Here is a 17,128-nt window from a genome sequence, read left to right on the forward strand (position 1 = left end):
CCGATAATTTTAGAACAATATATATATTTAAAAAACAGTTTTTGTCCGAGATACTATGAACTCTACCTATCTCACTCTGCATGAGATCCGGGATCCGAGGCAGGTAGAGTATTTTATGTCCCTGATAATTAAAATGGTGCTATAAATGCAGATCTACTGCAAAAAACGTTAATCATGTCGGATGCAACATATGGTAGCCTCATGAAGGGAGATCAAAAGAACAAAAAAAAGTATGTACTTTACATCCATCCTTACCGTGCGCTCTGATCCTAACACTCTAATCATCATGCTGGCTACACAGCACTTCCATGCGTTTCTCTCTCGGTCTGAGAGAACTCAGAACAACTCGTTTATTATTCATCATGGTAAACAGACCAAGGACCTGCAGGAATAGGATGGGACCCGACCCAGGTCCAAGCACAATGAAACGTGGATCCTAACCTGTATGGGTACCGGCTCAGGTATCGATTCCTAGGGTTCCGTTAGACCTGTGAAGACCTCTTGCTTGTGTACTCGCATGTGCAGGTGCATGTGTGTGCGTGTGTGTGTGTGTGTGTGTTGGTGTGTGTGCCTGTGTGACACCATCCACAGAACTACGGTCTCCCAGTATAAAATAAATGGGTGGATGATGGATGTATGATTTGTAAAGGGCTGTACAGATGGATGGTTGAGTGGATGGATGGATGAATGGATGGATTGGTGAGTATATGGATATACAGATGAGTGGATGCAGAGATGGATATAATATAGTCACTAGTTTCCGTATACCCAGTCTCAAGGAACCCTGGAACATGGCTCGATGAATACCTGAATCTAGAATCTTGAATAGATGAAAGGTGTGTTGACACCTTTGACATGTTGTGTCACAACAGTGTGAGAGGTTCTTTCAGACGTACAGGCTTTCAAAACAAGCGCCACCCCCCCCCCCCCCCCCCCCCCCATTGATTGACAGGTGCTGAAGCAGCCTTTCCTCCCTTTGTCTGATGGGAAGTGTGTGTACGTGCACTTTATTCACACGTCACTCACGGCAGCAACAGTAGAGGAAGTGAAGGCTTTAATTACACCAGCGGCAATCAGCGTAAACATCATACATGTGGATCTTGGCATGTATTGTTTCCTTCACACCTGGTTCCCTTCCATTGCAGTATCATCATCGGCAGATCATTTGCTTTGCAGGCTAGGTTGTGTTTAAAGTTAGAAATTGGTATGAGCAAAATAATCATCAAGACACACACCTTTGCCACCTCTAAAACAGCTGCTATACAAACCAAACATACTAAAGACTATTTTTATTGCGGGTGGAGTCGCTGTGATTAAAATACCGGGTTGGGGTGAGGAGGGGGAGGTGGAGGTGGTAGCACTTGAAGCGGATTCCGGGAGAATCTGGGTTTAAGATGCAATAACCTCGCATGTTGGGATGGGAGGGTTTAAATTACTTGTCAAATACTCGCGCCTCGCCGAACACACATAATTCTCCTGGAATGAAAACACCACTTTCCGGTGAATGCAAGCGTTTGAGGAGGAGGATAACCTTAATGGCATTGAAGAAGCACGCGGAAATGACGCTAATAGAAGAAAGTGATAAGATTCTCTCCACACTCGGAGGTCAAGGATGGAGGAGCTGAGACGAGAGGGCATCTCTACCGCTACAAGAGCCCTCTTTAATGAGGGACATTATAGAAGGCAGAAGCAAGTGATATCCAGAGATACCACCTCAGGGGGCTCTTCATCACAAGGAGTCCTCCGCCAGCACTGGGGCTTTATAGTTTGCTGTTCTGAAAATGCTGCATGTAATGCCGCACATCTTTTCTGCCAGACAAATGGGTTGCGTGGTTTGCGATTGTGGTCAGCAAACGTGGTTAACACTCGGGGAGGGGGGGGGAGTGAAAGACGATTGTGTAGTGTCTAGTGTTTCACTCCCAGCCGAAAGTGCCTTGTTTCGATCTCCAATGTCCACAGCCTACCTGTAGTGATCCTTGAGTTCTACCTGCTATTGACCTGCATCTGAACAAAAACTAAAGCACTGCCGCCTGACAAGAATAAAAACATCCTGGGCTGAAACGTGTAATGTTCCTGTCCTGTGATCCTGTATTGTTCCTTCTCCCTCTTAAGGTCACAGGTTAACACGCAATGTCACGATGAAAAAACAGAAAGACCGTCTGTGCATCAGTAAATCTTATCATTTTTATTTATTGATTATATTTGAATCATAATTGATTTTTTTCCCCTTTCATTTAGGCATATACCAGATAACCACAGTGGCCAGTCAGAGCACAAATGATAATTCTTTGTGAACAGCTGTCGTAGATAGATCCCTATTGGCATGCTTCATCTTCACATTATAACGATTACCATTTATCACATTTTTAACCATAAATGCAAACACATATGCTTGCATTCATGGGCATGGAGACCGACAGCATGCCTACTTAGGCTATAACTTGGCCTGTACTGCCACAGTTCATACACGAATGGAGGCAAAAACCAGCTCATCCTAATCGGAGGCTTGCTCAGGGAGAATTATATCAGTAGGTAAATGGTCAATTCATTTATATAGCGCTTTTATCCAAAGCACTTTACAGTGTTGACTGACATTCACCCATTCATGCACACATTCACACACCGACGGCGCAGTCAACCACGCAGGGCCACAGCCAGCTCGTCAGGAGCAAGTAGGGTGAGGTGTCTTGCTCAGGGACACCACGACACTCAGCTAGGAGGAGCCGGGGATCGAACCGGCAACCCTTCCAGTCACCAAATGATCCCTCTGTATGTCATGAGCCACTCCCGTCATAGTCACAGCCCCCCCCTTCCTCTCTGTGTGTCTCCTGAAGCAATGTGTATGCTCTCATTCTCTCCCAATAATTAACACTAGGAACTTGTCTCTCACACTTACTGGGAACAGGAGAGAAAGGACGGGTAACAAATCTGAAACAAATCAGATTCTGAGGGCAACTAACTATAATTAGTTCTCCCGCTTGTATCACAAGACTCAATTCCAAACCATTCAGTTCCCTCTCCAGGTTCACCGTCGCTTGTGTTTAACGCTCTATGCGTGGTAAAGATATGAATGCTTAATTTTACACACTGTTGACACCTCTGAAACGCAGCTCTGCAAACCAAACAGTAGGCGCTGTTATCATAGGTTGATTGAGGGTCTTCTAAAGGCCTCTGTTGATGAACACATAAAATAATAAAATAATAAATAATAATAAAATAGATTACCGTGACCGTCAATTGCCTATAAAACATACAAAAACAGACCATGTTTTTGTGATTGCGACACAAATTAGTGTGTATATATGCATGTATGATGTTTGAACAATCTAATTATATTGATGAAACCCTGCTATCCCCTGGCGATAACTGATCAAATATAATCAATACACTTCCATCTCTGATCCATCGTACACTTCACAGCCCCACCTTAATATCCTGTTTTACTTGGAAATGTCCCCCCCTAACCCTCATAGTTTAAAGGGGCCCTATTTTGTCCACCAGGTGTGTAGCTGATAACTCCACCTAATATCGACATCACAAGTTAGGGAGTTGAACTGCCAACCATACATCTTGGTGGAAACCTCCACTTGTGATGTCACTAAAGGGTAGATTATGCTTGTAATAAGAAATCAGCATCACAACTGGAGGTAAAATATGGACTAATATTGATAGGCCTATTACTCTGTTGGAAAATAGTTGATGTTTATGGCAAATGTGAAAGAAACTATTAATATGCTCGCCTGAGTGAAAATTATAGCCTAGATCTGAGGGCTGCCATTGGTTTATTTGACACAAAATGGTTTCCCACTGTCACCTCATGATGTTGAATGGTGACAAACTTAGCTTAGTCATATTCTGATTTAGTGGAGAGGCCTTAAAACATTCGCAAGGACAGAGGTTTGGAATACCTGAGCATATTTAGTGATGTTATATTGCTCTCAACATGTTGTGCTAGACTGGCTAGGAGCTTTCACAATATAAAGGGTTCCTCTGGGTACCTTGCGTGTGTTGGGACCTAGCATAGGTTCCTGGGCATGTTTGGGTTCCTAGCATGTTACGGTACCTAGCATGTTATGGTTAAATCTTGATGAATAAAATATCTGTCTGTATAATATATTACTTAAAGGTGTGCAATGTATAACATACACTCAATTAATGATTTGTACATCAAACATACAAGACCAAATGGTGCAGATGTTTTCCGAATCGCATGCCGTTCACATAAAATATTCACAGTCTGTGCCAAAGGAGATTTAAGAAGGGGTCATGTAGCTAATTGGGAAGAACCAGTTACCATGAATGATTGAATGTGTGTGATTAAAACAAATGTGTTATCATGTCAAACTGTTAATATCATTCAAGAATTTTGGTTTGTTATTGGAACACAAAACGTTCACTTATCCTGTATAAATTAAAATAGTCGCTTTCAATCTCGACTCAAACAACAACAAATATCAATTATGAATCATGGTTTACTCCCACGTTTGAGCTGATCAGATTGTGTAACTCATGTTGTACTTCATAAAGTGGTTATCTGGTGTCATCATGAAAAAAACCCTGATAATAAATGCTTTCAATTAACCAGTTAAGAGTGGAAGTTGACCTACTAGACCAAATTTTTATTATTACATTTTGTTTATTTTTATAGCCAAGTATTATTTTCCAAAGTTTATATATTGCCATGTTTATCTTACCTTTGTTTAATTTCAACACTGCTTTAGCAATGTACCTTTTCCATGTAAATATAGCTCTTTGAAATTAATTTAGAGCGAGAGAGAGAAAGGAGAGCATAGCGAAGAGGGGGAGAGAGAGCTAGAGGGGGAGAGGGAGGAGAGAGGTAGTAAAGAGATGTAGTGAGACAGAGAGAGCACAAGCAAGAAACCGAGAGGATGGGAGGGTGAAGAGACTATGTTTAAAATGCAGGTTTTCTGGCACAGAGAAATGTAATCAATGCTGTGTTCTGTAGCAGCTGGATATGTGAGAATGTGTTTAATGGACCCTGAACACATAACTATAATAACAGGGTGAACACAGGGGAGGTCCCTATACCCGTAATGCCTCTGTTTTATTAAAATGAGAAAGAATGTCTCATCGTCTGTCTGTCCATCCGTTTGTTCATCTATCTATACATCTTTATTTTGTCTATCATCTTTATTTCTGTCATCTATCCATAGCCTACATCCATCCATATCTCCATCCATCTCTTTAGATTCCTCTCTCTATGTTTATATATCTATCTATCAGTTATCCATATATCTCTCATGAAAGGTAGAGTCTGCTGCTCTCTCGCTGGCTATCTCTGTCCTTCCCCCTGTCTCTTTCTCTATCCATCTCTCTCTCTCTCTCTCTCTCTCTCTCTCTCTCTCTCTCTCTCTCTCTCTCGCTCTCTTCATCTCTCTCTGTGTCTCTCTCTCTGGCTCTCTCTCCCTCTCTGACTCTCAGTTCTCTGTGTGGTTAATTAAAATTACATGATCTATAGTATCCACAGCCTTGCAGAGGTCTAAAAGCACTTCAGACGCTGCCTACCCCCCCTCCGCATCTCCAGACTAGTCCTCGCTCTCTCCTTCTGTAGGAATGCATCAGCTCTGTGTTTTCTGCCATGTTGTGCTCTTAAATCATACTTCAATTGGGGGAAGTCCATCTCTGTGAATAGAAAATGTTATTAATAATGGAGGGATATAACAACCTTGGTAAAAAAAGAAAGAAATCCCCTACAGAATAAGTTTAGTGTGTATTCAAAACTGCATAGTGAAGTAGCCACTGTTGTCCGGTTGTTATTAATCATCCAGTACAAGAAGTGGAGGAGCTCAATAGGGTTTTGTTTTGCAGGAGAAAAGTGTGGAGGACATTTGGAGGACAAACATGGTGGGAATTCTGATCTGTGAAGTGGCTGCCTTTAAGCCACCACGTCATGACGGCTGTTTCCCAACACCCAGGAAATACGGCCTGGTTCAATTTCAACCTGTAGTCCTGGTCTGTTTCAACCACTTTCTGTTCAGTCTCCTGACGGCCGAGTCCACAAAAGCACTGAGGACATAAAAAATAAATGAAAATGTTCCGAAGGATAAGGTTTCGGATGGCTTAAATTGGAAGAATATTAAAAAAGGGAGAGAATTATTATTTCACTCTGTTTAAATAAGTGTGAACCTGCGGGCTGATCTGTGAAAGCGGTCATCATTGAAAACACAAAGACACAGATTGACCTCAATAATACAACATCTTTCTATTCAAAATGTCTTTGTCTGTTTCCGACAAAGACAATAATAAAATCTTCGGAAGGCTGGTCTTGGCTCACCCATGCGGCCGTCCTCCCACCCGCCCATCCAAATGTTCCCTGAAGGCTGGGAAATGTAAAAATATATATATCGCATTTATGAGCTGTGAAGAAGAAAAATAAACAAGGGACGAGATGATACGGAAAGTTGGAATTCTTATTCTTCTTTAAACAAATTCCGCTCCGTGCGTGGGAGCTGATGCTGACAGCCAATTAATGGCACCTGTGTTGTTCTCGGAGGAGTTGAGGAGAGACCGTTATAGCTCTCCCCCCCCCCCCCTCTAACCTGCTTCTCCCCCCACCGGCCTCCCCCTTCCCCACCCTCACCCTCCTCTCCATCACCACCCCACCCTCTTCATCATCTCCTTCTCACCTATTTCTTTCACGCTCTCGATCCTCTACCCCTCCTCCCTCTCCTGGACCCCCACACCTTCTCATCCTCTTCCCTTCCTCCTCCTCTTCCCCATCCTCCACTTTTCCCCCACCATTCTCCTCTTCCTCTCACAACCCTGCCTGCCTTCACCTCCTTCCCAGGCTCCTTCTCCCTCCATCCTCCCCCCTCATCTCTTCCTTACTCTCCCCTTTCCTCACCCTCCTAGACACCCCACCCTCTCACTCTCCCTCCCCTCCACCAAGGCTGTATACTGTTCTGGGAGCCGAGGCTGGGAGGGCGCAGATGGTGACGAAGGCTCTATACTCCCAGCAGGTATCCCCCCCCATCCCCTCCCTCCAGGGCAGCATACAGCAGTGCCCCTCCTGTCTACCCGAACAGGCCCGCTACACACATCACACATGCAGTGAGGTAGGTTGTAATTATTGCAAACAGGAGCAAAACACGCGGGGACTAATTGATTTTCATAGATCTAATTGATTTTGTGTGCGGACCATGGGTTCGTCTGCGGTCAGGCCACGGTGTCGGAGGAGGGGGAGGGAAGTGTTTGCCGATGCCCAGTTTTAAACGAGGGTTTCAATTAAAATTAAAATGGGTCGATTTTTCGAATCCTCAGCATAAATCTGTAACCTGGCTAATTGTGGTGTACCTCACAAGTGAGAAAAAAAACCAAACAGCGTCCGTTGGCTGGCTCATTAGCATATAAACCTGACTGCTACCGCCACAGCACACCTACCAGAACACAGCCAGTAATTGACAAATTCCTGGGAGAAATCCAGGGCAATGCATGCAGAGAGAAGCATCGGTGCTTTCCCCCTTCGTCAGTTGACAGCAATTTGATGAATCTCGTAACCTTTGCGGAAATAACACATCATTTTTGTCAGGTGACTTCCTCTCCCAATTTCCCCGACAAATACAGACGGTATTGGTAATAGGTTTGATCCATGAACCCGCTCCCTGGAAGCGCGGGAGAGTCGACGATGTGGGACAAGCTTGTCTCCAGGTCAGTCCCTGACATTTCATTGGGAGAAATTGTCAAAATTTGATTGGTTGTAGACAAACAGTCCCCTAAAAAAAATAGTTGTTTCTTCTTGTCTCCTCCTCCGCGGTGTCCATTGTGAGAACTCCTCAAATCTTACAATGGTTTTTGGAATATTTATCAATAAAATGAGATCTGATTGAGCCGGACAGAGGACACAAGAGCACTAATCATGTTATTTTCCTCTTTTGTTCCGCCGCTGAGAGGTCGTCTGCACCCGGGGGAAATCAGTGTTATCTACCGAGAAAACATTGTTGTGCAGTGCTTTAATATGAAAACTTTACAACTGTGTAAGAACGTATCCAACTGTCAAAGTCCCCTCGTGAATTGCGTTTTTTTTTTTTAAATTACGACAGCTACAGTTTTGGAGTGTTTTGGCGGGGAAATGTGTTGAAAGTTGATTTAGTTTCACCTTGTTTTACATGAAGAGGCACGGGGGAGTCGTCTAAAATTAGCCGCACAGTCTGAGTAGCAGAAGGCCCTGCACCCTACTAATAGACTTTAGAGGGGAATTAGCCATTAGCTAAAAAAAGGCAAATTCACCTCTAAAACAGATGTTGCTGTGCCAGGGGATAAAAGTCAAATTCAAAGTAAAACAAGAGTCAACACACATGTATTTTGCATATAAAGGATCAACTGTTCCACGCAAGTATAACGGCTGTATTTTTTACACACATTTAAGATTGTTATCTAATATTCACTACTTTATTTACATCTCAGTATTTTCTGCCGTCACACCAGGATTTCCCATCTGGGAATAAATTTTATCTGGTTAAATAATAATGTTAAATAATAATAATAGTTTTGTTCAAAGTTCACAGCTTGACTTCACAGATTTAATTTTGAAACCTGTGCTTTTGTAATGGGGAATACAGGCTGCTGTGTCTTAAAGTGACATTATAAACAATGCTCTTATTGGGAAAAATAATTGGAAGGCAACAAATGTGAAAAAAAAATATATTTCTGATGTTTGCGATGGTGTTGGCACGACGACTGCCTGGTTGGCAGAACGCCACCAGGTCCCGTGAGATTGACAGGAAACAGAACGCGCTAACACACACACACACACACACACACACACACACACACACACCTACACCAATCCACACCATACACACACACACAATATGCGGTCTGTCTCTCCCTCTCCCTATCACACACACACACACACACACACACACACACACACACACACACCTACACCAATCCACACCATACACACACACAATACGCGGTCTGTCTCTCCCTCTCCCTATCACACACACACACACACACACAAACACAAGCACACACACACACACACACACACACACACACACACACACACACACACACACACACACATGTTTCAATATCGTCAAAGGATTTGGCATGTCATCTCGGAGTTCTGAGAACGAGGAAGTTATGAAAAAATATGAAATCCTGTTATCGCCCGTCTACGGATTATTAAGACACACCGACATATAGCACGACTCTATTCAAGGTTAGCATCAGAGTAGCCGCCCGCGTTTCACTTTCGTCTCACCCTGCCGCCGTTGCAACAGCAAGCTGTGTGAGTACAGTCTGACAGCAGGGCCTAAACATCATGAGACAGTTAGACCCGCAGAACCTCACGGTGTGACCACTGGCCCCATCGGCCGCTAGCCCGTTGGCCTGCCAAGCGTTTGTCTGCATGCGTTTCCTCAGCGGCATCACTTAATTCATATCCATTTATTTTACTTTGATGCGAGCAAAACTTATGATTGCGTGTACCTCAGTCATCATGTTCCGTTAATGAAAATTTAATCTGCGCATGAATTATATATGAGGTATGCATAATGTAGCGGCGATATTTCACCATTTCCCCCAAACAAAACTTTTCAAAGTTTGTCTCTTTTCTGTTTTTATTTGCTCTCACTGGGCTCTTCTTTAACCCAGCCAAATTAAGAAAAATGTATAATGTGCAAGTCTTATTTACGAGTAACCATCAAATGTTGTGATTTAAAAGTAAACCAACCTCAACCCTTGTCAGGGTTGAGGTTGGTTTACAGTGGTCCTTCATAACTCATCCTAACAGCTTGCTACTTGTTACTGTCTTGAAAGGCCCTTAGGCGCGCTAGTTTGGACCTCACCAACAAGCTTAGGCAGAAGATAACGTAAGACAGAATTAAACACTGAGCATCCTTGTTGTTGTCTGGCTACATGGTATAACTATTTGACTATTTAGCCATTCAGCATTGGTCGAAGACACTTAAGCTGGGCTGCATGAAAATAAGTCGATTTCTTTTTGGCTTGTTGAAACCGAATAACCTATTTTAAAGACAAACTTGTTTAATACTCCATGCCCAACGGTTTTGGTTCAGTCACTGAACCTTACATTAGTTAAGACAATTGTGGTCTCCATGGATAAATCAGATAAAAACAAATCCCTCCCGCTTTGATTTTCCAATCACACACAATGTTCACATTACTGTCATCTACTGGGATTTCAGCGAGCTACAAAATCTCGCAAGAAGAGGAGCCATAAGTGCCCTCGAGCCAGTAGGTGTGCGTTTGTTAGTGTCCTCCGCAATCACCTCAATTTGTCTTACAAAGGATTTTCCGCTAGAAGTATGCAGACTGTTTTCCAGTGAACTGAGCTACAGGTCATTAAGGAGCCAATAGGGCCTTTTGGTAAAGGATGGCTTCAGGTTTATTGTGGACATGGGAGGTTTCAACCCAGAACTTGGTTCCAGTTCCAGTGAACTGAGCTACAGGTCATTAAGGAGCCAATAGGGCCTTTTGGTAAAGGATGGCTTCAGGTTTATTGTGGACATGGGAGGTTTGAACCCAGAACTTGGCTGCTGGGAGTAAACTCCCTAGCCACCAGACTATCCAGCCTCTCTTTTCTGGCCCCTGAGGAAGAAATAGTGGTAGAAGGAGTGAAGAACGTACGGACAGATGAATGGAAAGGTATTGATAGATAGAGAGATAGATAAATAGATAGAGGGAAATCAGAAATCAGAAATCAGAAAAGGTTTATTGCCAAATACATTTTCACGTATGAGGAATGTTTCTTGGTCTTCAGTGCGCATGATATTTACAAACAAAAATGCTAAACAATAAAGCAAGTGGTCCAAATACAATAAGATTTCCAAAAATAAAAAATAAAATAAATTAAAAAGACTCTATATACAAATGAACCGTAATAAGAATAATTAGAATAAAAGATACAATTGTGCAGAATGATGCAAGTAGTGCAAAACTTGTTGTCATCATAGGCAGATGACTGTGTGTGGTGGTGGGTGAAGGGGGAGTAGTGTGCGTGTCAGTGGGGGTCCGGGGATGTTGTTGATGAGGCCGGTTGCAGACGGGAAGACGGTTGCAGACTGTTTTTGTGGCGTGAGGTTTTGGTCTTGACAGACCTCAACCTCTTGCCGGAGGGGAGTGTTTCAAACAGAGAGATCGATACAAGAAGATATGTGACAAAGTTGTGTGTTTGTGTTTGTGTATGTTTGTGCGTTTATTTGTGTATGGGTGGTGGTGTGTGTGTGTGTGTGTGTGTGTGTGGTGACTCACCACACACACACACACACCACCCCCCAGGTAAGTTAGGTAAGAGGTTAGTTATGTGTGTGTGTGTGTGTGTGGGGGGGGGGGGTGGTGAGGTGGGTTGTGTCTGTGTGTGTGTGTGTGTGTGTGGGGGGGGGGAGGGCGTGGAGTTGGTGTGTGTGTATGTGTGTGTTTGTGAGTGTGTATGTATCTGGCACGCAGGCTAGATTGGCAGTAGGGAACAGATGGTCGGATGGACTCGGGATTCATGACCAGGATGTGTAGTTATGCGAAGATAAGCGAAGGAGGCGCCGGGAATGCTGATGGGCTGAGCAGCCACCGCCATCTTCATTCTCTCGTAAACAACGACTGAAGACATCCAAAACCACGACCACCATCGACAACCAACACCGCGCCGTTGTAGCCAAAGTGAATCGCCCGGGGTTTCAAAATGACACACCTGATTAATTTCATATCGAGTCATTTATAAAAAAAAAAGTAAAGAAAATCATAATCACACATTAAAACGATATTTACAATGCGTCTGGGCTGAGATCGTTAAATGTTAAAAAGTGACATTCAAATTAAAAGTTTATTATTTAGCAAGTCTCGCTCTAAATGCGATGTTGATGGTGAAATGGCAACGCGTCGGTGCGTGGCTGGCGGATGACCTGCCATTTTGGTATTTTACTTTTTAATGAGCGAGGGGAGAAGATGCTGCACGTGTCATGACAACAGATGTGTCAGGTTTGGACGTTAGACAGCAGCTGCATGCTAATGACTAATGAGCTTGTTGTTTTGGTGAAGGCAGGAAAACAAGATCAAGTCACCATAACACAAACACAAACAAAAACAAGGTCCCTTTAAAATGAATCAGAGATTGCCAATGTTGGGGCTAAAGTGGTTTGCGGTGCCCGGTCGTCGTGCGCGAAGGGTTTTGGCCTCTCTCAGCACTATGCAAGTGGTGCTCCATCTTGCGCGGTGGCTAGCTCCTGAAACAAAGCCATTGCCTATGCAGTGGTCTGTGAGAACAGCAGCTGCCATAGGCTATCAGGGACGTGAGCTCCAACTCTGAACACCCTGCATTAGGAAGGGTTTCACTAGGCAGACAGGGTAAACATGAATATGCATTGCAAGAGAAAACATCTTCGAAATTTGTTGTTGATGATGTTGTTTTTTTTGCTGTGGTTGCTGATGGTAGTCGTTGTAGTAGTGGTGGTGGGGGTGGTAGTGACAGAGGTTGGAGTGGTGGTGGAGGTGGTGGCGGTTGAGGTGCTGGTGGTGCTGGTGGAGGTTGTAGTGGTGGTGCTGGTGGTGGTGTTGATGTGGAGGTGGTAGTGCCCACGGAGATAAGGCTTGCTGAATCAGTAGCCTCTTTTAAATCACTTCTTAAAACACATTTTTATAGACTTGCTTTTACGTGATGCCGTCTTTTTATTCTATTCCTAAATGTCTTTTGTCAAAGCACTTTGTAAACAATTGTTTTTAAAGGTGCTATATATATATATATATTTAAAAAAAAAGATAAAGATAGTGACACTGGTGCTGGTGGAGGTGGCAGTGGGAGTGGTGGTCGTGGTGGTGGTGGAGGTGGTGGTGATGTAAAGTGAAGCTGGTGCTGGTGAAGGTAGTAGTGGGGGTGGTGGAGGTGGTAGTGGGGCTGGTGGTGGTGGAGGTGGTAGTGGGGTTGGTGGTGGTGGAGGTGGTGGCGGAGTTGTTGGTGATGTAGATTTGTGCTGGTGGAGGTAGTAGTGGTGATGTAGAGTGATGCTGTGGCTGGTGTTGGAGGTAGTGGTGGCGGAGGTGATGGTGGAGGGGTTGGTCATTTAGAGCGATGCTGATGCTGGTGGAGGTAGTAGTGTGGCTGGTGAAGGTGGTGTTGGTGATGATAGTGGTTTTAGTCGTAATTGTAGTATTAGTGGCAGAAATAAGAATTTGCAGTTAATATCTAGTATACAAAAAAGTAATTTCCAACACGCTCTTCTGTTCTGTGAGAGGGTAGAATTGCAGTATTCTCTACTGTCATAGTATCATTACACAATAGAGCATCAGAGAGCATGTCTGGCCACAAGAGGCGGGCTGGATTCCAAAGCATAAGCTTAGAGAAGCAGCACGATAGAAGAGCAATGTGGAATTGAGAGCGATTGAGATGGCTGAGCTTCTTCCGCGTCATGAAAGTCAATGTGGATCCGTCCAATCACGACCTTCACACTTTGAATTGCTGTTGCTAATATGATTGCTGTATGTCGCCATATGCTGGCATGAAATGTACATGTAGGATGGCATGGTCAAATTGGCTAAAACTCTCCCTGTAAGAACACACTGATGAATCTTCGGCCCCCTAGAGGATTCAGCAGGCGATTAAGCATCTTGTCTAGCAGCTGACAATTGGAACATTGGGTACAATGGAGATCGTGGAAAACATCTGGAGATTTAGCAGGGAGCGTGAGGCACATCGCTATAGACAGACTTTTGGAATGCAGCCACGGTTTGTGTCCTCGACTCATCACATAGCAGGATGCTGGGAAACACACACACACAAACACCCACACAAAGACACACACAAAAAAACTCACACACACACACACAAAAAAAACACACACACACACACACACACACACACACACACACACACACACACACACACACACACTCACTCCCTGTCTCATACACAAACAAACACACACTTGACAGGAATCAATTGCTAATATCTTCAGGTTTTGGCAATTGATAACTACAACTAATATAAAGGAGAGAGAGTGTGGCTGCCTTTCCCAAGAGAACGACATGAGTCAAGGGTGGTGTTACTGTAAACACACGTTCTATTTAATATCTTCCAGGTTAAACATCATCATGTTCATGTAGGCTGAGAAAGGTTAATAAATTGGCACGTTAGCCAAGTCTAACGCCACCCAAGTTTTGGTATTGTACTTCCTGTGTATGCCAGTCCCAGGAACGAGAAGATTAAGATTACAACCAGAAGAAGAAGAACAACAACCACGACAAGGGAAATAAATATGGAATTCATTTTTGACAAAGAATTTAACAAAGCAATATTTGAAACGTGTAACGTAAACTGATACTGCTCTATGGAAGGTAATGAGGTGAGATGAGAGAAACTTGAGGTGAGATGAGAGAAACATCTTTCCTCCAAGTCAATGTGTTTTACATATCCCCCGTTAGTAAGCAGAGGTCAGGACACTGGAGTGGACTTCCAGATTGAAAGGTACTGGGTTCGATTCCCGATGTCCTCAGCCTAATCTGCAGGCATCCTGTAGCAAGATGCCCCCTAACCCCTAGTTTCTCCACAATGAACTGCATCTGAATTCACTGTAAGTTGCTGCTTCTGTACTAGTTAGTATAGATTGTGTGGAAGACCTCACACCCACCTCTCAGGTGCCTTTGCTGGAACAGAAAATGTCAGTGTAAAGGCATATGGTAAGCAGGACTCTTACTTTGAATTGAGCTGAAAAGGGGGGGGGGGGGGGGGGATGGGTCCACCTGCTGTACAAAATAAGAGCATGCGACCCCTTATCCGCCTGCTGGAGTCAAATACAAGACTACATGACTTCCCCCACAGCTACGAACGCATGTCAGCATGTTTCCTGTTGAAAAATACAAAATGGATATCAGCAGTCAAACAAGGCAATGCCTTAATAGACAGTAGCAGTCCTATCAGCCCTCAAAGACTGGATGTGTGTGACAATGTTTGAGTTTACAAGGTATATTTTCAGGTGCATAGCTTTTCTCAGGTGATAAGGCAAGGTCAGCACATCTCTCCCCGATGGGAACGCCATCGAAGAGCTTGTCTGTGTGGAGAATGGAGTGTGGGGGGCTCACAAATTGAACCATGTGTAAAATGTTAGAAAGCCATCTCTCTGTCTTAAGGCGGGACGGTCACACACTCCCTCCATCCTGGGCAAAATTAGAAGAAGAGTGATGTCCAGCCATATTGGCCTCTCTGGTGTGTGTGTGTGTGTGTGTGTGTGTGTGTGTGTGTGTGTGTGTGTGTGTGTGTAAGATAAAGTTTGTGTGTGTGTATGAAAGAGAAAGTGTGTGTGTATGTGTGTGCAAGAGAAAGGTTGAGTGTGTGTGTGTGTGTGTGTGTGTGTGTGTGTGTGTGTGTGCACTGCATGTGTGCGCATGCATGCCTTTGTGTGTGTGTGTGTGTGTGTGTGTGTGTGTGTGTGTGTGTGTGTGTGTGTGTGTGTGTGTGTGTGTGTGCGTGCGTGCATGCTTGGGCGTATGTGTTTTTTAAGGTGTGTGCAATGTGTGTGTATTGGCGCTGCGCAGGTTGGTCGTGAGTGATGTGTACACTCTGTTGCACTTATTCTTGTTCTTATTCTGACCGTTTGCCACGGATCCAAACTATCTCGAGGTGTTTCCTATTGGCGGGGAGCCCTCATCAGCCAGTCACGTGGGAGAGACCCTGCGCTCTGCAGAGAGAGAGATAGAGAGACAGAACACAGAGCGGAGTGGGGAGCTGCACTTTGTCCACGAGCGTCTCCTCCGTCCTGTTACGACGAACACGGCGACCTGCCACTGCAACCGGGCATCCGCGAGCGCGTGCACAGCTGCATCACCCAGCGAACCACAGAGCGCACGCACGCACACGGAGATTCCCCATGTTGTAACTTCGACTGTTAGTTCGGAACTGCACGCGTACCCGGAATAAACTCATCCCGAGCAGAACCGCGGCAGCAGTGGAGGAGAACAAGCGGAGGAGACCAGCGCGAGTAGTGGAGTGTCCCGGTGATTTGTGAAGGAACCAACGAGCAGAAACAGAAGAAAAAGAAGAAAAGAAGAAGAAGCAGAGGAAGATGATTGTCCAGCAGCGGGTGGTCCTCGTCCTCCTCGGCCTCTGGTCCAGCGTCTTTAAAGGTGAGCTCCGCGGTACGGGCGTGGTGCGGTGCGGTGACCATCACCATTCCGTCACACCTGACCTGAGCACACAACTCGCACCCGCAGCAGGGCTCCTGTTTATCGCTCGTCTGTAACTTATGGCGCCTTGTGTCCGGCGACAGGACCAACCCCGTGTGCATCCATAACGACTTGATTTACGGTCATGTGACATTGGCGCAGGTAACTTGGCAGTGCGGCGCCACGAGCGATACGCCAAGGGATCCCAAGTTTTTCCTAACTTGGATGCGATTATTGTGCGGTCGCCTTCTGGAAGCGTCCGGATGACCACGCAGAGTTTTTGGGGAGTTAGTTGTTTTGAATGGTGCAGAGACGGTGTGTACACGGGGAGAGAGGTAGAGAGGTGATGGGGGGGGGGGGGACACGTTGTCTTGGTCGGGGCATTTGTTTGTGTGTTTTTATGTCTGTCTGCTCATCCTACATGGTTGTTATATTCTCCAAGCATGAGATCTAAGTTCCAAATGGGGTTTGTGCATAACATCGCGGTCCTTCATCCCGTTATGCAGTGAAATATCACCTTGTGCCGCAGTCGTCCTCCTACCGATTTATTATCCTACTGATAATCTTTTATTTCTCCTTTCGTTCAGACGTTGTTGTGTTGTTCGCGTTATTGTGGTGCTGCTCGTGTTCAGTGGTCCTAAAAGTACAGATGACCAATGTCGACTCGTGTCGCCTATTCGCTGTCAGGAGTGCGAATCCCTCATAGTCCTATGAGTTGCGGTGTCGAATGCACACGCACACAGACGGCAGATAGTGCCCATCTCTCTCTTGTGTGGTTCACGTCACCGTAAACTCGGGACAACTCCCCAGCGAACGTCCCGGGTCGCGGACAAGGCGGCTGGCAGCCACCGCCCTGCAGGCTGCTACTGCACACACACAAGCAGCTGAAGAGCCACCAAGTCAGCAATAGTGGGGGGTGGAGGTGTGGTGGATGGTGGTGGTCTTGGTGTGCTTGCATGGGCCTGTGTGCACCAAGCGCGCCGAGTGGAATTGC

At 45.0% G+C, this 17,128-nt stretch overlaps 1 protein-coding gene across 1 annotated transcript in view; it reads left to right on the top strand.

The window, feature by feature from the left end:
• Nucleotides 1-16,012: 16,012 nt before the first annotated feature.
• Nucleotides 16,013-17,128, top strand: part of cadm2b (cell adhesion molecule 2b) — a gene marked incomplete at its 3' end in the record, with an annotated part of 127,417 nt that continues 126,301 nt past the window's right edge. Inside the window, exon 1 of the mRNA XM_084466501.1 lies at nucleotides 16,013-16,095. Within this exon, the coding sequence (XP_084322627.1) occupies nucleotides 16,035-16,095 (61 nt within the window). The 5' untranslated portion in view covers nucleotides 16,013-16,034. The remainder of the gene's footprint in view (nucleotides 16,096-17,128) is intronic.

The sequence above is a fragment of the Micromesistius poutassou genome, assembly GCF_964030765.1.
Source record: "Micromesistius poutassou genome assembly, chromosome: 4".
Taxonomy (NCBI): Eukaryota; Metazoa; Chordata; class Actinopteri; order Gadiformes; family Gadidae; genus Micromesistius; species Micromesistius poutassou.